The sequence below is a fragment of the Pseudopodoces humilis genome, chromosome 5, assembly GCF_049639895.1.
Source record: "Pseudopodoces humilis isolate 2021_Gansu_Grassland_sample_001 chromosome 5, ASM4963989v1, whole genome shotgun sequence".
In the NCBI taxonomy this organism is placed as follows: Eukaryota; Metazoa; Chordata; class Aves; order Passeriformes; family Paridae; genus Pseudopodoces; species Pseudopodoces humilis.
In genome coordinates this window covers 28,817,831-28,845,528 of record NC_142204.1, presented here as the reverse complement: position 1 = coordinate 28,845,528, position 27,698 = coordinate 28,817,831, and the positions used below count along the sequence as shown (strand labels likewise).

Genomic DNA, 27,698 nt, shown 5'->3' with positions numbered 1-27,698 from the left:
TGAAAATCTCAGGAAATGTGCTAAGCATCTTTTCAGCCGTATTTGCAACAATTAGTATTTTTGGAGGCACGAAATAAGAATTACAGGCCAATAGATTTTTTTAAGCAGGTAAAAATCTGAATTCCGAATACTTTCTTTCTCAAAATACTTTTAGTGAGAATTTTCATTTGATGGATATGCTGCTTAGGCTACCAACTAGCTGAAAAAAACCTGCTCTTTCACACATTTTTCAAAAAAAACATAGGCTGTTACTTTATTTACATCATCTCTCCCATTAGTTTTAAAGAGAAAGGTTTAAACTGCTCAGCACAGTGTTCACAAACTGCATTCCAGGAACTTCTATCCACAACCAATGAAACCAAACTAAAACAAATACATGTGTCATAAAACCAGTTTTGAAAAATAGGAGAAAGGAGAAATGAAAATCAAATGTGAGACATTAACTTTCCTTTCAGCAAGTATATAAATACACAAGGAACTTTTAACAGATTATACCAGAAACACTTGAAAATTCTTTTTCTGATTTTTTTGGCTGTTTTTTTGCCTTTGTTTTGGGGGTTTTTTGTTTGTTTTTTGTTTTTGCTTTCTTTTATTATTATTTTATTGCATCAGAAAGCTTGTCAGGAAGTGTACTTAGAGAATATAAGGAAAAATATGAAAAATAGTAACAACCATAAAAATATCATGCCTGATTTTGTTTGCCTGCTAAATTACCACCTATCAAGATACCACTCTGTAGCATTAGCCTCAATATAAACCCTGCTGAAATTCAGGATCTATGGCTCTTTGATTCAGTGGTAGGTGCTGGGCAGAAGAGAAGGTAATAAAGCAAGCTCTGCCTCACTACCACACCTTCCTGATTTTCAAACACGAATTTCTGTACATTTTCATCAGCTTCTGTAACACAGCAGCAAGAGAAACTGCCCTAAAATAAAAAAGGTAGCATAGGTTATCAGCTTTTAAGAAAAACGAGGTCAAGAGGAAGGAAAAAGAGAAAGAGAACACACCACTGCAAAAACACAAACTCAGACATTTGAAACAGTTCTGTGTAATATTAATTACTAATGCTAGCATCTACATCATCAACAATGCTGTAACTACCAAAAGGTAAGTCCCATGAAAAAAAAGGCTAATTAAAAATAAACCAACTTCTTGAATACAAAAATGGGAAATCAGACCTTCCTGGATAAAGACTGGAGTACAGGGTATGACACTGCACCCCATTTCTGACTTCTCATCAGAGGCATTTCTGTGATTACAAGAGATGTGTTTTATAGATGACTGAACACATGCAATGTCATACTAGACTACTTCTAAATGAAATTTAAAGGAAATCCAAGTCATCAAGACACAAAACCAAGAAAGCATATATTCCATCCTCACAGAAAGAACATTGCCTAGTGCAGTAACTTTTCTAAAGGAGCGTTTTCAAGTGGAATGCAAGAACTTCAGCACCAGAATGACAAAGGTTCCCAACAGAAGGGCAAAAAAAGTGTTAATTGCTGATAACAAAGGCAGTTATCCTTTAAAAAGTCTGGTAGAAGGCATGTTAAAGTCATCTGTTACCTAAGCTGAAATTATTTTTCTTTTTGTTGCGCCAGTGTTCTGTAGAAGAAATGAGTCTGCCAATCAAATATATCAAAAGGAGGTCCATCGGCTTAATCAAAACCATACTAGCAATTTAGAATATGCACCTGGGTTTTTAGAAGGGGGCTTTTGAAATCACCAAGGGTCATGGAAACATGAAAGTGGGAGTTTATAAAAATGATAACACATTTTCTAGTGTAACCTTGAAAAAGATTGAGAAAAATGAGATCAGTGTGACTGAATGGAGATAGTATAGTGACCACTGAAAATAAAAAATCTTCATTGTACAGAGCTTCAATTTTTTTTTTTCTGTCTAGAACTGAAATCTTCTGGTAGGTGATCATGTGCTTAGATTCATAGAACTGACAATCAGAAAAAAAGCTACCACTTTCTCAGGAGTTGTAGACAACACTCAGTAAATATGGCAGAGAGAGTTCTGTAGCTGTCAAGCACAGAAGGAAGGGGGACGGAGGAAACTTTGCTCAGAGAAGGCCCCAGGTAGTAATGCTTGCTTGGTATACAAGGAAGCCTCCTGGATGGCAAGATACTTAGGGCTGAATGCTCTGGCTGTCTTGGATAAAGTGGCTTCCTGCTTCCAAAACTAATGGTAGAAGAAAATATTGTACTGCCCATGACCAAAAGCCTGGGTCAATACTGCATCCAGTCTGCTGTTCAAGCATTTAACGAATTGAACGGAGCTGAGAGTGCCCTTATATGCACACGAGAATGGGGACCTATGAACCACATTCTGATCTGTAACCTATGAACAAATTCTTAACACTTTGATCAGCTGAAACATCACTTAATTTTCTGTATTTTTCTTAGGAGAAGGTACACTTGTCCAGGTGGACCAACAGCATGTTGAGTTACTGTTTGTCAAGGCCCCCTCTGCAGTTACACTCCAGTAAAGAGTGAAGCTCACAAAAAACTTATTTTTCATCTACATTCTTACTTCCAGGAGGTGATCATCACAACACACACCTGCCTACAGCATCAATTTGTAGCCTTCTTATTTCCTTCTGTTCAGCTACAAGTACTAACCCTACAGCTAATCCTCCCAGGGGAGAATTATACCCTATAGCAGTGTGGTAGGAGCAGTCTGATCTGGAACACACTTCTGTCACTAATGTGATGGTCAGATGGATAAGAACTGTTTCTCAGGATAAAATATCTGGGAAACAGGCTGGTGAACAGTGGGTTATGGCCCTCCGCCAGTTCACATGCTAAGACAGCTAACAGACCTTGGACTTCTGGGAAAGGGAAACAGATGTTTCAATTTGCACAGACTGTTTCTCCTTATTTTTTATCCACCACAGCTCTTAATGATGCACTCAACTATCCAGTGCATGGGCACAGGGCCCCCAGTGAACACTTAGAGCTTGTAACATGAATTTATATTAATGCATTACTTCTTTATTTATATTAATGCATTACTTATTTTCCAGAAAAATCAAACTAAAAATGCTTTAAGCTATAGTTCCATGATCTGGAGAAGTGTTTTCCACTGCATGTCAAAAGCACCTGCACTTAAAATAGTGATATACGTGTAGACATTCTTAAGCTGTATCGCTGATACTTGAAAAAATTATTCCATCCATTTTGTTTGATAAACCATTTTACTGACTCAGTAAATAATCATTAATATTAGCATGAGAATAGAAGACATTTTAATTAAAACCTAACAGCTGTCTGAAGCCAAACTCTTCACACAATAGATGCTCACACCTACTGTCAGCATGGCTCCTGCCTGAATGAGTGGACGGAAGGAGAAAGAAAAAGTAACTGCTTTACCAACAATTTGTAGCCTGTGGATTACAAGCAAAATAAACTTTATCTAGGCAACACAATGAGACTCTGGTATTTTCTCTTTGTCTTCTAAGCACATGATAACAAGGAACAATCATTAAAAAAAACCCGATCTCAAACCACACCTGCAGTGTTGTCGAATTCAGAAGCAACCACATTATCTTCTCCCTGTCATGCTGGCCTAAATTATAACTGATGGGGGAATGGGGGTGGTGGAAATGACAGACTGAAAGCTGGCATTTCCATGGCTGCTACTGTGCATGGAAAGTTTTCACCCCAACAGACTTCTCACTGCTGAGCAGGATTCTTTTTCATTGCATTATCACCACTTCTTCTTTAAAATGTTGCATATTTAGGTTACACTGCAGTATGATGGTTTTCTACCTAAAGAAGGACAATTTAAGGTTATGAAATTTCAGCTTTCTATTGCTATGGAGATTGTGCTATAACAAACACATTTTTAATTTCTCTCTCCACTGCCAATTTTGTATTTTTCTATGTGAAAATCTTACAAAGATCAAGTTTTATTTCCCAACAGAATCCTTCATATATTCTGCAGCAGAGAATATGTCTGCTCTTTGACAACTTTTATTTGTAGCTATGCATTATTTAACTGCAGTGGAGATGGGCACTAAAAATCAGTTTATTCTAATGGACAAAACATGTCAGGAATAACAATGCTGCTTTTTTTTTTTTCCTTGCTAATTAGCACTTTGAGTACAGTATTCATTTTTTTAGCAAGCATTTAATAAAATATGGGTGGGTTGCTAATTTTCAGAATTTTAGAGGAAGTTCAAGCTGAGGATAAAAAATTTGGTTATAAATACAAAACTCCTCTAAGTAAAAAAGATCATGTCAAGGTTTCAACATCACCTAATTAATTACCTCCAAAATGAATTAGGACTTCTGTAAATTCAGCGGAAAGAACCAAACATACATAACCAAGAAATTATGTATAAAGACACTATAAATACAGCAAATATTGGTCAAACTAAACACAAGAAAAGACAGCCACAGTGTGACAGGCACATTTATCTCAGGGAGGAGGAATAAGGAATATTGCTTTATCATGTTATCCAACTATGTGTGTTTAATTAAATACATTCTACAATGGATTTCAGCAGGGGCTAATGACTTCAGCAGACTACAGCAAAAATATTCTGTCACACATGTACTAATTTACTCCAACATGTGATGTATAGCACACAGCTATAACTCATCCTAAATGGCTATAAAGGGAGTACACCTCAGGCCACCCAATTGTCTAGAGACAACAGATCCCCACCAGCCATCAAAATAAAACTGAAATAACAGAAACTGACATCTTGACATAGATTGCTTCTTTCTCTTTATATAATCACAATGTTGCCTCTTAGACAATAATATTAGAATTGTTTTACAATTAAAGAGGCAAATGAAAAGATGCTTTTATTTGAAAAAAACCAAAAACCTTCTGAAAGATTACACAGGAATTTCCTGACTTTTACTATTCCTGAGGTATTTACTAATTTCTTTCAGAGTTCTTGAATTCCAATACGAAAGAGAATCCTTCATTGGTTCTTAGCCCTCTCTGGAAGACTTGACAGATTTCCATTTCAGTTTCTTAATTTCATTACGAATCATTAATTTCTTTGTTTCTTTCTCCTTCAAAATATGCATTACAAAATGAAGAAGAAACAGACAATGAACAAAAAGTAAATAATCCTTTAAAATAATTTCCTTGATTTTTAGTTTCTCCAGCATACATTCTTATAAGCAGGTTTTCACAATGGATTTTTTTCCTTAATTTAAGTATCCTGCATAAACCAATAAATACACCTTTGTTCTCCCAAGTAAACTTCAGCAAGCAAAGCCAGGAGAACAAAGGTCTTAGATCAAATAACATAGAAGTTAAAGAATTTGAATATAAAACCTCCCAGGTGCAAGAAACTATCTAAATAATTAATACAGCTAATTCACACTTTCGAAATGATATCTGCAACTACATGCTTGGAGTCTTGGAATTCCAAGCATAACAAAATGCCTCACAAATAAAAAAGTTTGGGCATGTACACCGTACTGTAACTTAGCCAAATCAGTTTCCCAATCCAGTATTTGATATGAGGCCTTGAATGAACATTCAAAATCCTACAGCTATGCTTATTGCTATGTATACTATAAAACAGCAACTACAAAATTCTACACACTTCTGTAACAAAGACATCATTTGAACCGTAACTTTTATACAGTCTAGAAAAAGGGAAGTGTTCTGTTTTAGTTCACCAAGGGAAATGACAACAAAGCAAGCACAAGGGTGGCTAGTATTCATAATGAGACTCATAAATAAAGGAAATTATGTGCACAGTTATTCATAAGGTACTTTTCCTCCTTTTGTTTACCATCCTGTAAAGTTCCGCTCATGAAAAAAAACAGGAAGAGAGGAAAACGCTGAAGCAGTCAGGACCATCGCTGCTGCTGTAGCATTTGTTTTGCACAGACTAGAAAACATTTTTAAGTAAAAAATGTCTAAACCATGTCTCTTCTTGAATACATTCACTGGCTTGCACACAATGGAACAGAAAGCTATTCAATGCTACACTTAAGAAATTCCTCCTAAAAATTCAAGTTTCAAAATGTATTTGGATTTTCAAAATTAACAGCTCATAAACAGTGCAAGATAACCATCATTCTGTGTGACAAATGGAGACAAATTTAAATAGTATTGAAATAATGCTCTCTGCATGAAATATATGGCAGAATGGTTGGTTACAGTTAATTGAGAAAACAACCAGTTACAACAAACAATTAAAGCAACCCCCAACTCTCTTGACAATTTAAATGATCCTTATATGAGAAGTGAATTACCTCCATTGAGATTCGTCTGTGTATCCGGTTTCTGAGACAAACTCCTGTGGGAGACTGAACTTCATCAGATGACGTTCCAGAAGCTTGGTCACTTTCCCCATCCGACCCCATTTTCAAATTTTCATGAACAATATCTTAAAAATAATCCAAAGAATTGAAATTAGTTAAACAGCAATGAATCAAACAGCTCTTCTGTACAGAGGGAAAAGAACAGAATGATTACTGTGCATCGATTTACACAGCAGAGTTAAAGACTCACCATGGCAGTCTTGATACATACTTTTTATGGTTCAGTAATAACTACAAAATGAACAGGATTATTTTATAGGAATTCTATGCAAACTTATTTGAAATGCAGCAGAACTCAGTTTTCCAAAACGAAAGACAGACAATTCTAATATCAACTGTAATTCCCAAAAGCCAGCTCCCCCTCCCAGCTTCAGTTCCTAAAAGCTCTCAGTACCGCTTCTCTTTTAGGTGGTCTTGGATATACAACATTACTGAGAATAATTAACATTTTCAAAGCAGACGACCTGATTCTGGTAACCTAAATGTATCTTCAGAAAGCTTAAAAGTCCTACCAAGAGGCATAGTAGTATTTTCAGAAATGACAAAATACAGAAGCTTCAAATATAATATCCCCTGGCACCCATGTGTGAAGTCAGAGCCATTAAATGAAATTTGTGACCTTATGGAGGAATTTACCTAACTGCTTGAGTTATGTGATACTTCACCTTCATGTCACCTGAAACTGTTAATTTTTAAACAATCCTTAACATTCATGCACATGCAAGCTTACGTATATTATATATACATATACATAGATATATTGCTTTTAAGCACCAAAGACTTTTTCAGACTTTGGAGATACAGTGTAGTGAACAAAAGAAAATCAAAGCAGTGTCATTATAGCATAATGAGCCAAATGATTTGCAAGAGGACACACAGGAGATTGGTCATACAAGAAATTCACTATGAGTAAGGCTTCATCATCAACTTTGAAATACCTAAACTCCAAAATTACTCCAGAGATTAAATGCAGTGCTTCAAAAGACACCAGTTTCTCTGCTGGCTCCTGATCCTTACTATTAATCATTATGTTCTACAAGGTATAAGATAACCTGAGGAACAACTAAAAATCCCAGAACTCTATCCCTAATAAATGCTAATACTAGCAAAACACACAGAGATCAATTCAGCCTTACCACCAATACACTTTAAAATATTTAACATTTGCAAAGCATTACAGCAACTTAAAAATGCCCCACAAAAACAAAAGAGAAACTGCAAGTTTCACCACCATCAACAAGCAAGAAAATTGGATTTTTTCTAGGGGGAAAAAAAGCCATTAGGGCAATGTTTCGTTATCTGCACATCTTCTAAAATATTTGTCTAGCTTGGCTCACATAGAATCATGCACACTTCAAAGGAATAAATTCTTCCTCAGTACAAACAATTTCCTTTTATGGAAAACAGAATGGACAGAAAAAGAAAGATTAATTTGTAAGCTATTAGCAACACATATTTTAACTCAAAATACTGTAATTAAACACAAACAAAGCATACATCTGACACAAAGCAAATTTTCCAGCAGTGATGCAGATTTATATTAGATTTCTACTAAAAATCCACACTGAATCAGAATTTTCCCTTCAAGTCATGCTCAGATTTGGACTAAATAAAAAGAAATAAAAAAATTAACCTGCACTCCTTATATAATAAGCAAACTTCCGATTTCAAACAAGCTAAATACTCATCAGTGCTTCTAAAGGCATGGCAATTTGAACCACAGGAAAAGATTTCCAGAAAGCAGTTCCTAAAGATCAGCCTTAGTTTTGAAGCTAAGCAGAAAAAATGTGACTCTCTTGCTAAGTCACTAAGAAATGTCTTATTCTCTGTGGTGACTTGACAACTATCTTTTAAAAAAATTTCTAACAAACTGTGGAAAATAATTTTAGTAATATAAAAGCATTATTCAAAACACCACTTGCAGCAAAGCTGTTATGCCAGCACTGTTATATCTGGTATAATAGCACACTCACCATATTGGTTCTTAAATAAAAACTCTCTTTTTAAATACTTTTCTGAGAAGTCATGTAATCTAATTTAGCAATTACAGCTCTTGAGATTCTGTTAATAAAATGAAGTGTAACAGCTACTGACAATTGTTCCCCAATCTATTTAACCTCATGTTAGAACAAGCCCATTGGTTTGGACCCGAAGTCTATTTTCTTTATGGCAGCTAGGCAAGGGACAGCTATCTCAGTAATCCCACAAAATAAAACCCAACAAAATTAAAGTAGTACTACATTTTTAGCCATGGTGCAAATACATAGTTTCTTTCTCAGAGAGACTGATACTTTAAATTAAATAATTATGGGATTGATACTGTCATATTTTTCACATTTAATTCACAAAGGCATTTGCATTATGAAATTACTAGTAAAAAAAGACAATTGGAAATGCAACGCTCAGAACTACACAGAGCACTCTAGTTGACAAAGATAATTCTTCTTCTAAGAAGATAACCTATGTAAAAACACACAAATAAGCACTGTTTGAAGAACTAGTAAACAAACCTATATATATGGGACAGATAATGCAGTTGTGAGGAGATTCTGTTTTATGAAGACAATAAATCAGGAATGTGAAGACAAAGAGGGTGTATACCATTCAGGTCTAAAAATTAAGTATTTTAGACTTATATAAGATGATGATTTGAATACCTCTGTGATATGATTAATTCTGGTAAGTCTGGATAAGCTATATACCCAGAACCAAGAGGGTTTTTATGTAAGATACTGGCTGGAGCAACCAAAACTGTATTATTAAGCACATGCATTTCCAATATGCTAAATACCCAAATGCTCCTATCTATAAGGGTTTGCAGATGTTTTAATTATTTTCTAAACAGATATAATTTTAAGCTTTTTAAAAACGACCGTGTTATCATCTGATATAAACGCATCTTTTTATTTGATTCAATTAAAAAGGCATTAGTAGCGCCTTACATTCATTATTTTAATGGCATAAACCCCAGACTAAGGCATTAACCCAGACATTTTAATCATTTTTACACAGGTGCACAATGATGTTTAAATAAGCAATCATGAAAACCATGCAAATATTTTGCTAATTTCTCTAAGCCTTTCTATAGACAAGTTTACCTGCATGAAAGCTTGCTTGCATAGTCTTCAGAGGTTTTAATCATTCAATAATGTATTGAAATGTTTTCGCTGCAATATCAAGCCACTCCCTTACACAGATGTTTATTTTAAAGTACTCTGTATATCTTATTAAATATACAGAATGGTCATGTAATGAAAAGCTAGATGCAAATGACTACACAATAACAGGGAAACTATAGAAGTACATTTAAAGAAAAAGGCTGTCCTCATTTCAGCTGTGAGGAACACACAACAGAAGAAATTAATACAGGGAACCTATAGTGCAGCAAATGAGAACTCCTCCAAGTGAGCCATAATCAAAGTCACTAATTCATACTAAGTCAGACTGCATGATCTTTCCACCTTATTTCAAAATATTACAAAAATAATCATGTGACTTGCATAACGGATTTCTTCCAAGGTGCACTTTTCCAAAGCTTCTTTTTCTATGAAGTGGCTACATTGCACAATTAATTTCAGTGATAATATACTTTGAACTGAGGAAGGCCATACTGAGACATTGCCTTTGCCATTCTTTACTGAGCTAGGAAAGCTGAATGGAAACATCATTCCTTTCAAATAATATTTATGACAATGAAACAAAACTTCATAACTATATCAACACAACAGGCAAAAGCCAGGATTAACTCTCTCCTAGCTGTTACTGCAGTTCACCATCAGGGCCATCTTCAGTTAGCTCTGCACGTTCCAGGAGCCTCCTCGGAAGTGACATTACTATAAGCAGGGAACAAGGGCAATCGGATTCATTCTGCATTCAGCCAGCTCAGGTCCAAAAAAGGTTTATTAGCTCTGGCTTCATCAGGGACTGCAGCAGCTAAATGTTTCCAGAGGTACAAGACTGCAGAAGCTGTACAGATACAAGTGAACTAAAAAAATCTATCAGCTAAACCCTCACTCAGTAGCTTCACAGTCTGGTCTGAGAATCACCTCTGTTATTTAAAATCATCCTGGTAACCGAACACTAAATTTAAAAATTGCTAAGAAATTTTTAAAAAGGTACAGCTCAAAATTTTTTCACTTACACAGTATTTTACAAAACATGAAGGTAACAGAGCATTTCCAAGCAGAAATTCTTTTTAAAGTATCTTGGGGTTTTACACATTATCACAACTGCAGTAACTCAAGTTCAATATTCAAAAAACAAACGAAACTCCGAAGCCCTCCTAGGCTTCTCAGTTTTTATAATGGTAGTCTCATTCAAATACAGGCAGCATGAAGACGCACTTGTGGCAGGTCTCAATTTAATTTGCTTTCCTTTACCAACCATCCTTTACCTGCCATGATTTTGTGGTATTTCAGAAAGCATATCTTTCTGACACCACTTTTCTGCCTATGAAATAGAGGAAAAACTGTAAAGAGGGTGGATGAAGAAAGCACAGGAAAGTCTCATGCAGTGTAGCATATTTGACTATTTTGTTTCTGATGTCATTATCCCAACAGGGAAAACCTCAGCTTCCTGATGAGTAATAACCATTCTCATATGGCAGGAACTAAAGAAAGAAAGATGTGAAAAAGGAGCAGAAAGAGAAATTCTGATTGTACGTACTTATACTCCTGTTTTTTACCGCTAGATAACATGCACAAGTAGATTTTATTTTAATCAAATAAGGAGTTAAAAAAAAGACATTATTGTATCCAAAGCAAAAATAGGCGTTTAACATAGACATGCAGACCAACTAGGCCCAATGGAAGGTGTTCCTGCCTACAACAGGGAGGCTGGAACGAGATGATCTTTGAGGTCCCTTCCAACCCAAACCATTCATTCTGTGATTCCATGACACATTCTGTATGTACATCTATTCCATACTACTTATAAAAAATTACAAATTGTTGTTAAAGGCAAAACAAAAGTTGGAGAGTACAGGCATCTCTGTAGTAAAAAACATTTTTGCTGCTCCAGTACTTAGTTTACATATATCTAGTTTGAAAATTAATCCATAAAGACTACATATTCAAATACACAGAGATTTCTCTAACTACACAATTTTTTTTAAACTCTCTGTTAGATTCTTGGCAACTTAACTAAAGCTTTGCTTGGTAAAAATGAAAAAGCAAATATTGCGTACAGGACTTGAGTGAAATTAGAAAGTGATACAGCAGTCAAACTGGCACACTAAAACCCATTTTCTTGTGTGATAGCAACACCTGCTAGAGTAAATTCAAAAAGATGTAAGTCTTTTATCAGTTGGAATGGTAATTCAAGCAGTAAAAAGACATGTTTTTGAACGTGATGAATGGTATTACACCAGAGGAGGATAGAAGTGGTTTGACTATCTCGAAGATCAGTTTATCACACTTCTAAAGGAGGGCAGGAGATTGAAAAAATAATGAAACTCTAATTAAGCTGTGACTTCCTCTCATTTTTCAATATCAATTAATTAAACGTAATTTAAAATAACATAAAAGCAGGATAAAACATTAATGGTGACTGGAGGCAGCAACATGACAAATTACTTGAAGCAGAAAAAAAATTTCGTAACTTATTTGCTTCACGGAAGCGCAAATATAGCTCAGGACCACAACAAAAAGATAATTATAGTTGAGTGGCCTTAATTTGAAAAATATTTTAAGTAATACAGAAGTTCTCTTAAAAATTCTGCATATAGCATGATTATCCTCTGTTTTTTCATATTACATTTATTGTAGTTCTTGCCAATGCTTAACTGAGATGGATACATGGGCTCCTTGTAAAGTATTAAGAAAGAATATTTTGTTACTTTAAACTTGTAAAAAAATCATGGGTGATTTTTGTGTGTTCTTCTAATTGCTTTCTTCCTGAAAATCTGAAGAGACATTCAGTGCCTTAAGAACAAATTTCTTGAACTCCAGAAAAAATTACTGCATGCTCAGAGATTTATTACAGCATTAGAGTATCTGTACCTCTTGTTACGAATCAATACCAACATTATTTTTCACAGAAAAAATTAATTTAAGCAAACAATGTAGAAAATTACCTAATCTGCTCCCATTTCTGGGCATTGCCATGAAAGAGCCGAGGCTGCCCCCTATGACGCTGTGTGGTCTCCGTAAAGGGGGCTTCTTGAAAGATCCCGTGTACTGGTGGAGGAATGAGTGCATGCTGTGAGACGTTGGAGGCCTGCCATTCTTCACAATAGGCTCTACAGTTCACAGGGATCAAAATATTCATTGCCACAAGCAAGGAGGATTGTCAGGAACATGCCAGAAGAAAAAAAGAAAGAAAAAAAAAAGAGTTAGTAAACAGGAAATCACCAGTCTGGTAAAATTATCTTTCATGCTAACAGCAGACCACCATACTACGGCCATTTTTCTATTAACAAACAAGTACAAAACACGGCATTAAGTGTTACCTAAATTTAATTTTACTAAATCCTGTAACTCTGCTGCTGGATGAGTAAATGCCCTGAATATATAGTCTTAGAACGTCGATAAAACCAGAACATTGTAATTATTTTCTTCTGTCTTACTGCACAATGCTTCATCTTTATTTTTAAACAGCACAGCTGATCAACTGTGATGAGCAAATTCAGCTATAATCCTTCAAAAATATTCTCCCTCTCAAAATTCTTGTGGGTCCCTAGTACCAAAGCCTTGCCATTGGATATCTTTAGAAGTAAACACACCTGTCTATACCTCCCAGAGCTGTCATGCCATAATTAAGGTTATTAACTTACAGGGTATCAGAAAAATTAAGCATTCAATTTTTTATTTTGGCTTTCTACTAGATTGTGTTTCAGATGGTTCACAGAGATTTTTTAAAAAAAGTTATTATCATCGACAAGCACTTTCTAAAAGAATGAAACGTTAGAAATTTTTCCATCTTATTTACAAGTGTGAGCAGAATTTGGGTGTTCATGCTCCCTCAGCAACCTGACTCTTCACACATGGACTAGCCCTCCAGGACAGACATGGTCTTAGAAGCAGGCTACCTCTGAAAAGATGAGGTGGTTTTTTTTTTAACCCCCAAAAGAAGCAGAATAGATATCCAACTGCATTGACTGTCACAAAAGTGGACTTAGCAGAACCACCAAAGAAGTAATTCATACAAGAAAATAAAGACAAAAGAAATACTCTCACTTCAGAAAACGAGACCAGAGTCATCTGGCAGCTACATGCAAACATTCTCCCTATACAGGTTTTTATTTTTCTGTTCTGCCTAAGAACAGAAGCTATGCCTAAAGAACAGCTGAGATTCAAGTAATTTTACTTTTCCATTATTTAATTCTTATTAACATTACGGATTCATTATTTGGTATTATTACAGAAGACAGAAAAGGCAGCAGCCACACACTGAGCAAGCACAGTGTGAGTGCTACTGTGTGTAGCAGCACCCACTGGAGCCACTGCTCCCAGGGTATGCTCAGAGCTTCTCTCCTGCCTCCTGGGACAGGGAGCAGTCTGGGACACTATTCCATCACTCCACCTTATTATATACCCACGTGAAGGGATCCCAAAGTTTTCCTTTCCCTTCCAAGGGAGTAAGAAAAATATAGCTAGGACTACATATTTTATGGAAAGCAGAATTTCAATGGTAAAGGAAAGGAACAGCAACAATCGCCTAATAACCTAAGGAAAACAGGATCCTGAATGGAACACCCTCCCCCTGCCACATATACAAAAACCTCCCAGATACATTACTATGATTAGTCTGAAGCAGAGACAGAAGTGCACAGACAGAATTACCCAGGGACAAGTCAATGACCTTAAGAAATAATTATGCAAGGAATTTTTGCATATAAACATGAATAACACAGTGAGACAAAAAAACAAAAATCATTAACTCAGCTGCTGCAGGGAAAAAAATAAAAGCCCTGGGGAAAAAAAAAACATGCTGCAGGCCGAAAACAGAAAAGACATGTCAGCACTGTTACAAACCTGCCTGCATCCTTTCATTAGCATCCTTCATAAACACAGCATCAGAGTGGGTGAACACAAGGAAAAAATACACCATACATCTGTGTATATGTTTGTAAACTATGACCAGGGTCCTCAAACCTCTGCACACCTCTGTCTCAAATGCTTATTTCTCTTCCAATAGTTTGCATCACCCTTTTGACTTAAGAGTGGTACCAGCTTCCTTGTTGCATGCCTTTAACAACATATTTATCCTAGGGCAGCAGGCAGCAAATTCCTCATCAGTTTTTAACAGAATCTATAACTACTTCCACATGACAGGGAACAGGTTCACATTCAGCACAACCACTGCTTTTGCTAAGTTAAAAAACTGCTTTTTGCTTTCCATCTTTCTTGCTAATTTGATTAAATTTCTAGCCTAAACACCTCACACTAAGTTTACATGCAGTGGTGAATAAATGAATAGTACCTTGTATGTTACGGCTTTTGTCTACTCATGCTGAAAGCAATCTACCTTCATGAACTGTTCAGTATGCAAAAGAGGCCAGAATTTATGAATACACTGAATGTCTATTGAGATTGAGTTTTATGTTCATTTACTAACATGACAGTGTAATGCACAGAGATATTATTGAAAAAATCTGTTTTCCTCATGATGCTGGTAAATTTGTATGTATTTATAGTTTAAAAGAAAATTTCTAAAGTATCCTAACATATGCAAAGTTCAGCTCAAATGTAAGGATAAAAACAGATCACATTAATAAGTAAATTTATAAAAAAATGAAAGATAAATGACTGATTATAAGATCCAATTATACAGAAATAACTTTTGTCATCATAGGCAACTATTGCCTTCCTTCACTGTCCTAAGTACTGTACTAAATTGTAGCCCACTGGAGCTCATTATAAAATTTTGCAACGGTAATTTAGGTCATGTAGTAGGACAGGCATAACTACTGGCAGACAATGAAGTGAAGGTTACAAAAACACTCACATGACACTGGATTTCTGACTAAGACAAGTATTAATACTACTCACTTATAAATGGCGGTTTAAAATCCTGATACACATTAATTTACAAAAAGGAGGGACTGTATGGCATATGATGGTGTAACACACAGGCTAACATTTTGGAAAGTATATTTGTTATAAACTATTCAGTGTGCATTGCTGTCTGCTAGGAGCTTCTAAAGACATTAATTCTGCACTGTGTTACCTCCTCCCTGCAAATGCGACAGTAACAGCCAAGAGCTGGAACAAATATTAAAAATGATCAAGCAAACTCTTGCTGGAAATTAATTTACAAGACTGTTTATTACAGTTTTCATGCATTTATGAGATACAAGAGTTAAATAAAGTGCTGTTGAAAAAACTACGTAACTATCTCTAAAGACTCACAAGTATTTCTTTTAAAGTTACAATTTCATTTAATTCACTTCATTTTTTCCAGAATTATTAATATACTGATTCATTATATTTAAAGTACAACACTGCAGTTACAAAATGCAAGTTTAGTCAACTGTCTGGCCTTGACTATAATACATCTAAACTGTAAAAGTTGTATGCCTTTACTACATATATCTATAAAAATTACTTATAATTTTATTTCTGTGATTATAGGTTTGATTTGTCTTTAAAAAATGTTTCCCCTATATAAAACTCACAAACATCACTTACTTTAGTGTCACTGTACTGGGTAAATAAACTCAGTAACCACATGCTGCTGTTGGTTTAACATTCAGCAACAGGCAAAATGAATGATGGAAATTAAAAGGTACATAAAAAACCATTAAAAAATTCACTGTACAAGTGGATCTACTGCATTTTGAGATCATGCACAAATCTGGTCTTCCTCTCTCACCTAGATTACAACAGCAGAAGCATGATACAACCCACAGACTCAGCGGAGGGTACCTGGGGATGCACTGCATCCACCACCTCCATCAGTACGAGAGTGAAAAAGCCAGCCATGACAGGTTGCATACGGCACACGGAATGATTCTTCTGTGGGAACTCCCCAGCACAGGATGTTAAAACTACCCAAACTTGCATGACTCAAAGGGAGACTAAGCAAGGTTTCATGCTCAGGGTTACTAACCACACAGAGACTTGCCTAGTTCAGTGAGTCTCTGAGCTAGAAACTGATACAGTACACTGGGGAAGTGATGCTGTACTTTGGACTCTAATCTTAGACTTGTCCTCAAATGTCATCCTCAGAGACTGAAGAACAGACAGGCGGAACTCCAGCTGTCCTTACAGCACAAGACTTCCACAGCACCTGGGCATTTCACTTGTGATCGTTGTAGCTGGCACAACCATTCCAATAAGGGTCTTTATCTACCATTTATCTACAGCTTCTTTCCTCACCCTACCCTATAATCTGTAACTCCAAACTGATAAAACAAACTGCTATGGAAAACAAGCTGAAACAGAGACTTTTCAGTGGTTCCTTTAAAATTGTGTTTTGTCAATTGTTATTATATCCTCTTCTTATTTTGGCTACAACATCATGTAATCTTGGACTCATCTTTCAAGGAATGTCATTTCAACTCTTTCATTCCTTAGGCAGCCTACTAAACTATCATGCAAATCTAGCTTTTAAGTGCAAAAAAAGTTAAAAAACATTCTCAATGAGAATACTTATTAATATTATGCTGATGTACATACAGGATGACCACAGTTTTCTTTTCATTGTCCCTGAACAATTCTTGCAGTAGACACCCTTTAAAATAGTATATCTACATACACACATTAGTTTTCTATCTATAAAAACACACACCACTTTTTTTAAATGCCACGTCCATGTCATCTTGCTGAAGTGTGCACCTTCAGCAAGGTTTAAAATTAAGCAATGCATGGTGACTGTGCACTTTTGTATTACTCAATGTTCAAGTATGATGAGTGCTGAACTAACCCTTTATATAATTTGGATTATTTTCCTGTACTTCTCGCATTCTGTCATTCAAACTTCTGTTACTATTGGCATAACCCAAAATAAATACAATAGTGTTCAAAGAAAACACCGTTCAAAATGCAATCAGCCTGGCTTAATAATGGTTTAAGAGTTGCTAGATCATTAAATGTTTTGGAATACACACACGTATTTTAAGAAAACACTGTACCCAGTAAGGTATCATTGCTTTGCTAAATTTGAATTAATGCCAACACCAATGCTAACAAACATACAAAACCAGAAAACAACTCAAATGAACCACTGAAATAATTCAGTTGTGAAGTGGCATAAATATATGTTTGAACATAAGTGGAACTATTTTTTTCTTTTTACTTCATAATTATGAAAACTTCCAGAGTCAAGTAGAACAGCAGTGCACATAACCGAGAAACCTGTCCAAGGAATTAACTAAACCTAATGATTTCATAAAGATGCCTTCTCTTCTTCCCTTAACTGCAATTTAAATTAACCACAAACCTTGACCTGAAATTACTCCTGATTTAAGCAATTTTTCATTTAATCCACAATGTTTCTTTTCCTCATCCATCTGTGATAACAAAGACCCACACTACCACTTTCTTTCCTGTGCTGGATTTACTTAACTGGATTTACTTAAGCTGAGCTCCAGAGAGCCTGCAGAATTGCCTGGCATTTCTTTGCAAAGCCTCAGCAACTGACATACTGTCACACGTCAGTCAGGTGGTGGATTAAAGAAATAAAGAGTTTTCATTAGGAATGTAAATACATTTTAAAACACTTTTTATGAATATATATTATCACATACTCAACTAACTCATTTTTTTTACTGTCCCATGAGTATCTCTATTATGTGACAAAGAGACCAAGCTTTTTTTTCTTAGATTTCACTGCCTAAATTTTGCAGTGGTATTTTATTTAACTGGCTTTAATAAAGAATTAAATCACCACCCATACAACGTGACATTCTCCCTTAAATCAAATATCTCTGACAGAGCTGAGTATGATTGCAAAAAAATGTTTGATTCCACAATCACTATACATTCTGGATAGTAAACCATATAACTATGCATTTTAAATTCATATAAATAAAGTTAAAATACACATGTGGAGTTTTATAATCAAAGTAAGAGATATTGGAGACTTAGCATTCATGATTACTGATTTAGGTATAGAATAGGGACTGAACCCAGGCATGTTCCATATTCCAAGTAAGGATGAATTTTTCTGCCTGCCACAATTTACTGCTTCCACCAAAAGTGTGGCTCAAGGTTCTTAACCCCAGCCCCCAACAAAAAAGAACTGTAATTTTGATTTAGGTTTTTGAGCTAGATCACTATGGGACACACAGAGCACAGCTGCTGGCAGAAGGATGGAGGGAGAACCTCACTTGACACTTCTAGCTACAACTTGACTTTTGACTGGCTCAAGTATAATAAAATCTCACTAAATGTCTCGAGAATCCACTACAGGATTTTATAGGACAGGACTCAATGTAGTTTCTTTTCCACCACCTTGACCTTACCCTTGCTCCAGAAAACTTACAAGGCTTTTTTTTAATCATTTTCAATTTGATAGAGAATGGAAAAGTGTCAAAAATCTACATTTGTGGAATTAAATATTCATTCTCTGAACAGCTTCGCATTCATGAGGCTTGTGATGCATCATCACAACCTTTCAAAACTATTAATGTAGGTTTCTCAAACTCCACTGTCGTATAACTTACTCATATTTCAGTATCATCTATGGCACATTCATTTACCTGACCTAAATGTTAGGCTCTGCTAATGATTATTCAGTTTTTTACATAATAAAACCTGATTTTTTTTTTTTTGGACTTGAAATATAAAATATTTTGAACAAACTGCTGAAGAAACTGTTGTCAAGAAGCCCTTTACTTCTCCAGAAAATCTAGAATGTAAGCAGGTGAATTTCTGATATTACAGAAATTGGCATGCTGCACTGTATAATATTTAATTACACTGCTGTAAGGCAGTCAGACCCACTCAGTAAAATTAGTTGATTGCAGGTGACAGCTTCCATAGAAGATACATTTAAATAACCCAAAGCAGCAATATGCTTGCTGCATATGTACCCTCTAGGAGCTGGCTGAGGAACACTACAAAATACTGTGTATTTATAGATTATTTTATGGGCTAGTTTCCTTGGATTCTGTTATGTGATACCCAGGAAAACATTAAGTCACTCTAAAAACAGAGCAACCACTCAATACCATTTAAACCAGTGTTTTTCATTAAACAATAAGATGAAATCTTCAAACAATTGAATATTACAATTATAAATTTGGCAAAACTTCAAGAGATTACTCCCATTGCTCAAATTAATCCATTTGAGTACAGCGGTCATTCCAGAGCAAATGTTCTTCACCTGCACAACACAAGGCAAAAGATATTGGTAGAACATTTGAAAAAATATGCTAATGTAACTCTGAAGAAACACAGTTGTCAACTTCCTCCAAAAAAATTAAGTACCTCAATTATTAAAATGGCACTGTAATGTCCTATAAACCTTTTTTTTTTTAATTTAGGACAGAAAGGACAGAAATTTTTCTGGCTATTTGAACTACAAAAACAATGCAAAAAACAAAACTGCAAATATGAAGGCAAAGAATGAGATCAAGACATCTAAAAAACACTATAAAAAGCCTTTCAAAGTTGACTTCATGCAGTGAGGTTTTGCCTTTAGTCTGGGTACCAAAACAACAAAGATCACAATCAAGTGAAATATATTAAAACCCAAACCCCTGCCTTTAAGATTTATGTATTTCATACTGCTTAGAAGATAATTCTCAGACAATATATCTGGTCATCAGAAACTGTACTTGAACATGGTAGCTCTGTACCTCAAATCATGTAAGCATAACATACCATCAGTTTAAAACTGTAACTGCAAAAGGCATCACACTACACCACACCCTTCTGAAAAAGAGTTCAGCTACAATTTAATTCAATGCAAGTCGATACACAGCCAAGATACAAGTATCCTTGGCCTCCATCCTTGCATTTACACACACATCTGTGAGACCATGCTGCAAACCTAACCAGACAACAGAGGATCTGGCTCCTTTTTGCCCTGCTGTAAGAAAGTTTTGGCTAGTTATTTTACTTTTCTGTACTTAACGACTCCACCTGAATAACATTTGAGAAAAAATCTCTGCATATTCATCAGTGAGCCTACACTAACAGAAATCTGGTGTATTTAGAGAGTCCACTTCTGCATCTAAACATGATGTTCCTGCCAAACTTGTATTCTACTTGTAAGGAAAACACTTAAGAGTGGACAAAGACCCCACACAGCCCTCCAAGACTACAGGTCTCTGCAGCATGCTTTCAGGCATTGAATTTTCATGCTTGTTTCACTTTATAAGCACTTCCACATATGAACAGAGCCTCTAGGTTTTGTGGGAAAGAAGCAAATTAAAACAGAAGGGAAGAAAGAACACTGTGTTGTGCAGCATACGTGGGATGGAGAAACCATACTGAACAGTAATAACAGAAATGAATGCAGACCACAGCACAGAAGGGTACATACAGACTATAATAAAAACATTGCTAGTACAGCGTAAAGGACACTACAAGGATCCGTGTTTAGCTGTGACAACTACCAATTACTCACAGTAATCTGTAGCTCTAGAATGAGCTCTAGAAATTCTGGGGATTTCTTCTCCCCCTACCCACCCACACCTTCATACTGATACTTTCCTCCAATATCAACAGAGAAATTTTACCAATTTATTACCAGTAAGCATTTCTGTGCTCATATTTTCAATTCAAGTACACTGTCTTGAAAATATGTTGCAACACACTGTTTTCCTTCCACACTCAAGGAATTATACATAGCAGATGGAATGGGAATTTCTCAGCTCTGTTGAAGATGACATGAAATGATTAAAACTACAAAGGCATCTGGATGTTCTGAGACAGTATCGCAATGTGTTAATTTTTATAAACATTCATCCCTCTTATCAGAGTATTAACTAGTCATTAATGCCTTAAACCTAAAAAACACTTACGCACTTTACCGTAGCTGATCCTTCCATTATTACTCACACCTGTAAAATTACAAAAAAATTATGCAAGTGTTCATGAGACTGGATCCTATGATCACATCACTGAGCTAAAAGAGACCAAATGGAGATAAGTATTATTTTACAAATTCATGTAGCCATTTCTATCAGAACTTCATCTTTTTTGGTTTAGTATGTACATGTGTATTTATCTGTACCAAAAAACCCGACAAAACAGAATGCTTTCCAAATTACTTATAAATTAATGCAAGAGCTGTGGATGTATTTTGGAATGCGTTTTGCAATTATTCTTAAAAGCATGCTTGGAGTTTGTGATAATGCATTTCATATTATTAGACAATACAGCCACATTTTTTGCTTTCATTAGAGATCATATGCTTTTGAAGTATTTGCATAAATTTTACACTTAATTAGGCTTTAAATATGCATGATTTGGATGTTACTCCCAGCCAAATTTCATTAGTATGTCATTGCCAAAGAAAAATTTCAGGGGCAAATTTAGTTGTCAACTGCTAAAAATTACCATTTAATATTTTAATATTAATCTAAATTCATATATTAAGGTAAAATCTAGAATTAAAGAAGCAAGCCAGCACATTGTTAGTATGAAAAATTAAAAATATACAACAAATCCACCTAATTAGTTTTATATGTTGAAATATCCCAGACCATGAAAAGCTTTTGTCCCTAGATAAAAGACTAGCCTGAAGTACACTTCATACAGTTCATAAGGCTTCAGATACATTATTAGGTATTTCACTGGTCCCTCAATTTTTATGGTTTATGACCTGATTTGGCAGTGCTTCCTCATCCAGAAGCCAATTATGATGAACATAATTTGTAAGAAAGATTTAAGTATATATAGGTTTCTGGTCATTAAATAATTTGATGATGTTCCAAAAAACCCAAACCCAATGGTTATTCTATATTCAGTGCAACAGCTCTGCGCTACTGCATTGAACAATATGGGTTGATCCCTGCTAATCCCATTTTGCTGCCCATGGATGAGTGATGCATACTGAGATTGTACTGACATCAAACGATGAAGGAGGCCATGTATTAAATGAGACTGCATACAAAAGGGTAGCTGATTCAGTGGTACCAATGCACTGCAAAGAAATCAAAAGTTATAGATCTATTTTTATGTCTGTGAGCTACAAATTTGACAATTTGTTCTGCATTAGGAGTACTGTTCTTTGAATCTTGAAACAACCCACTCAAAGCTGGAGCTAATGACAAGGTGGGCCTCTGGATGGGAGCTGCAGTTAACTTGAAATCACAGGCAATTGTTGTGGGAGAAGATACATTTAGCAGGGGGCTGAACAACACAGGCTATTGCAAAAAGGTGATCATAAGGAAAGGTCCCTAGTATTATGCACAAGTGATCTACATATGGAATGGCAGTGCTGAACTGCAACTTCTAATAAAGATTTTTACAGGAGATATATAGTATACGTATATATGAAAGTATATCACAGGATATAAATAATATGGAGATAAACCTGGATTCTAGGTCAGCACAGATGTGTTTTTCTATGGACACAGCCTCTACAATCTCTATAACCCAGTAACACAGCTGTTTCCCAGGAAGGAAAAATAAATAGCACAAATTATAACCCTCAGTGAACACAGCCATCAGCGTGGAATGACAGGAGACAAGATGTGCAATTTGCTAGAAAGAAAAAATTAAAACAAAAGAATTGGACAATAACAATGGAATTAAATTCTGCTGTTAAAGCCTTCAGCATTCAAGATCTAGTCTTGCCTTCTGACCTGAAATGCACAGCTTCAATGCTCTTCAACTCTTACTTCTCAAGTTCATAATGTAATGCTCGAAAATAAAGCACACAAGGAACCACTTTCTGAAGATTATTTGTATCCCTGACTTTGATTCTCTGAGATTAATATATTGGCATGGCTTTGATTTACTAGACAGTGCTTTTAAACTTTCTTTAGGAACAGATTCAAAGCCTGTTAACTGGGCACATTTCTTTCTCTGCTCCATAGGGTAAAGGAGCCATTTATTCTTTAAAGCAGAACTATGGAGATGGTTACTCCTGCCTCCTGAGATCACCACCATCGCAGTAAAGGATGCACTTTCAAGATCTTAATGCAGCTATCTTTATAAAATATTCTTCAAGAGACTACATCCTCTCATGTGTCTCAGCTGGATATTTACAGTTAGTGGAGGCTTTTTAGCACTGTGATTTTTTAAGATGCCAAGGAAAACCTTTTTCATTTAAGCACTCCTATGTAAGCAAATTTTTTTAAATGCCCACTGAAGGATTTTTTTCCAGGTCATGTTCTTTGCCAAACTGGTCTTTCACCAAAAGAGAAAAATAACTTCTTGTCTGTTTTTCCAACAACTGTTGTTGCCCAAAGCCCAATCCCTGCAGTCTGCCTGAAAAATACTCTTTCCAAAATATCTTCATCTGTGGAAAAGGTAGAGCATCCTTTAGAAAAGCAAGACTAGCTAGAGCAGCAAGCATTTTCCAGCCCTACTTTCGAAGAAAAGTAAGGCCAGAAAGGAAAAGCAAAGGAAAACAAAAATCCACAATGCAGTACCCTGTTCACCTCTGCAAGATCAAAGATAGCCCAAGTACTAATAACTGCATTCTGGAAGAATCTGAAAAAGGTAGCAAGTGTCAGTAAAACTTTTTTTAATAACATGAAATGATGAGTTGAAGATTAGGCACAGCAAATTACAGGTTACATTCTTTGTCTTCTTCCAAGAAGACCGACAACACCTTGAGTGTATCCAAGACTGTACTAAGGCATCAACTACGTTCTTCATGTATTACCATAGCATATATTTTGATCACAGTTTTAATATGTAAGGTTCCTTTTGGCCAATGAATTACCATGAAAAGCAAAATAAAAAGAGCACTAAAAACTAGGTAAGTAATTTGCAATTAGAAACATTTTCTTGAATTGTATTTTTTACTTATTTTAACATGAAATATCTACTGACAAGTTAAGCTCGTCACCGTTTGGCAACAAGCATACACACATCCAAGTATTACTGTTTGGGATTATTCTCAGATAATATTACAAGCTGCAAATGATTTTATAGATGGTTTAAGATGGCATAAGCTCATGCTTCTGTAAATAAGTTATTGTGTTCTCTGTCCCTTGAGCTGACACCCAGGGCATGGTCCAGTTTAAGGTAAAATGTTTTTATTCTTCCTGGATTCAGTTTTCAATGAATCAATTCAGCAACCCAGTTCAGTACACTCTTTTATGCTGCTAACAGCTTTTTTATGTTCATCTTTCAGCATGAAAGTAACAATCTTTGCACTTGTTTACATAATGAAATCAATCTTGCAGAAGTATATACAGGTCTGAAAAAATACGCATCAGTAACAAAGGCAAATACAAGTGAAATCATGTGGGACAACTCAATGTCTCAGAAAGGACTAAATAGGTATCAGTGCAAAAATACTGCAATTGTTGCTCCAGAGTAGACCTGTTGTATCAACGTATAGAAACTTTTCATAAACCTTGTCTCCCAAAATACTGGGGATGGCTCATAGTAAAAACAGGACAACAGCAATGAATATACCAGGGATTAAATGTGAAAATGAAAAACATTATTAGCTTTGTTTTGCCAAAGGTAAATTCTGCTTCCAAAATCTTGGTATGCAACGAATTTGAATGGAATTTTAAAAATCTGCAGGGCAAATTCCATTGTCTGTACCTCTACTCGAATTTCCTGTCTCTTTCAGTTTTCAGTGGGAAAATTCAGAATCCTTCATTGTTGCGAAGTGGGAGAAAAGTAAAATTCAGATCTCTTGATAAATGAAAAAATCTTAGATATCAGCAAAGCAAAAAATAACACTTATCAGCATTGAAGATGAAATATGACTTAAAAGCTGCAGCCCAGGAAACGAACAAGCAACAAAATCTCTTCCAGTCATTACTGCTGCAGATTGCATCCAAAAGCGGCATCATCACTAATGTGGACTTCACAGCAGCCAGCACATTTATGGGATCAGCCAAAGACTTATATAAGAATACAGAGACAAACTGGTTATCCTGAATGTTTCTAGCCACCTTCATATTGGTCAAGAGAATTACTACTGAGAGACATGAAGAGATTACAGAATTTAGATACTGAGAGACATGAAGAGATTACAGAATTTAGACTACTGTACTGCATCACCAATGTAAGGTAAACAGTTTTATATGGAATGCTTAAGCAATTAGTCAATCATATTACTAAATAATGATGTTGAGAACAGACTGAATTTGAAGCCATATGAAGCTGATGTGAGACCTGCTAAATCCATACAATGGGTTTATATACTGCAAGAACATCTATAAGCCTTGCTGCACACAACATAAAAAGATAAATTTAGGCAGCTTTTCATAAATTGCTGTACAACAGTTTAATACCAAATCAAACCAAATCAATATGTAATAACATATCAACCTGTTGAAAGAACTAGGGTAGTGGAATGTAAGATAAATAATAAAAAAAAAAAATGGTTAGTAATAAAGTCCCTGCAACTGTAAAAACTGAAATAAACCCCTGCAATGCTCAATTGAATAGGGCCTGACAAAATTCTTACATTTTCTACAAAGTGAAAGATATGCTTACCGTTATCTTTGCTGCTGTTTTCTTCAATTGTCATTTGTTCTGCTAGCTCAGACAGTGATTCATCAATGGTCTGGCTTCCTCGCAAGGTTAAGGAAAGTCTTCTCTTAAATTTTTTCATTCTATCGATATTGAGTCTGGCTTAAGGAAGCCTGAAAACAAAAATGAACAACAAAATGTGTGAAAAAATTATTTATTTAGAAAAGGAAGTTTAATTGACTGACATAAAAATGCCAGAAGGCTTACAGAAAACTTGCACGATATGCAAGTTATAGTTAAAAAAAATGCCCTTAAACAAGATCACTGGACTGTGTAAGAATGTTTTGAGAGGTTGATGCCCATACACTTTCGCAATTTTTATTTCCATTTGGAAAAAAAGAACCTTTGGGTTTGTTTGGCTTTTTTGGTTTTTTTTTTTTAGAGAAACAGCTAACTTAATCATGACTTTTACACTTCAATAATAAAGGAAACAGTCATCTGAAAACCTGCTGAGTGTGTGCTCTGTGGCCTCCTCCACAGTCTCTTTTACTAATCCCAATAAGCAGAAGAAGACTGTAGCCTTTTCTCTTTTTCAGCCCATTTTTTATGATGAAAACTTACCAAACTTCTCTATATTTTACCCTTTTCACAAACAGAGAAGAGGACAGTGCTTGAAGTTTTAAACACAAAAGGAGTTCTCAAACACCGTCCCATGTAGGGAACTAGGACAGCCAGAGTCTGATAACAATGGCTAGAATGGATGTTTCTCTTAAGAGTCAAGCAATAGAATGGAACTGGGAACAAAGCAGCAGGCACTTTCTCCCTGGAAAGTTGTAAGCAAACAAACAATAATAACAAAGGTCCAGGTCAATAAACTTGCTGCCACAAGTCTGAGCTGGTAAGAGAACTTTGTGGTGTGCCATATGTGTGCCCTTGCACAACAAGAGACACAGTTCTGTCTTTCCTCACTCCATATGGACGGTTTACCCTTCATGTTATTTATCAGTAATTTCTTCATCTGGTCATAGCCTCCAAGAATCACACATACAGTGTTCAACACAAGTGCAGCATACTGAAGTCTGAAATGCTCATATATATTTTCCCCCATCAGTTTATTTTGCCCCTATTTTGCCTTCCAAAATTCATCATTCACATACAAAATCAGATTTTCCTCTATGTTCTCATTTCAACAGAGAAATGCAAGAAATAGTATGCCAAAGATCCACACTTAATAACAAATTGCGAAAACAATTACTTTTGTATTGACAGCATCCCTTTAAGTATACACATTTCGACTGTCGAACTTACTCTTTTTTCAGCTGCTTCATAATAAAAAGGAGAACGAATTGGTAGAACAAATTTGAAAGTGGCTGCTGGTGGTAGGAGAATGCTTATATAGGCTAAACTTTCATAAGACAAGATTGTTTAGGACAGCAAGTAAAACATTAGGGATGGATAAAAGAAGACCTTAGGGATATTGGCTCCAAAGTCTGAGATGAACAGTAAAATCACTGCTGCATCCAGCAGGAAAGAGGTGGATTAAAATACAGAGTAACTAACACCTCAGAACTAACAATCACAGCTACTGTAAAGCAGAATTATTAAGGCACTGGGTACAGATACACAGGAAATAAAATACAGTGCTGTAGATACAGTTAAGCCACCGGTTTCTAAACTGCCCCTTTACTGCAACGCTGGATGTGCAATAAAGCCCTTAATATGAATAATTTTACTCTCACTCAAAAGCAGGATATTCTTATTGTTAAGAAACTGCATTCAGAGAGCATTCCAAAGGGAACATTTACTTTTCCTGTTCAGGACCAGGCTATAAAGATCTTACTTGAAACTGTTTTATTTCTGCATTCAAACTTTTTTTTAAAAAAATTG

At 35.5% G+C, this 27,698-nt stretch overlaps 1 protein-coding gene across 3 annotated transcripts in view; it reads right to left on the bottom strand.

Annotated features, from left to right (window-relative positions):
• CDK17 (cyclin dependent kinase 17) overlaps positions 1-27,698 on the bottom strand; it is a 91,042-nt gene that overhangs the window by 27,685 nt on the left and 35,659 nt on the right. For 2 of the 3 annotated variants that reach the window (XM_014248944.2, XM_088054850.1), the window contains exons 2-5: positions 25,836-25,984; positions 21,221-21,259; positions 12,380-12,544; positions 6,238-6,371 (exon numbers count right to left, since the gene is read on the bottom strand). In XM_014248944.2, the coding sequence (XP_014104419.1) occupies positions 6,238-6,371; positions 12,380-12,544; positions 21,221-21,259; positions 25,836-25,953 (456 nt within the window). In that variant the 5' untranslated portion in view covers positions 25,954-25,984. The remainder of the gene's footprint in view (positions 1-6,237; positions 6,372-12,379; positions 12,545-21,220; positions 21,260-25,835; positions 25,985-27,698) is intronic. The other variant, XM_005519444.3, reaches the window with a different exon arrangement.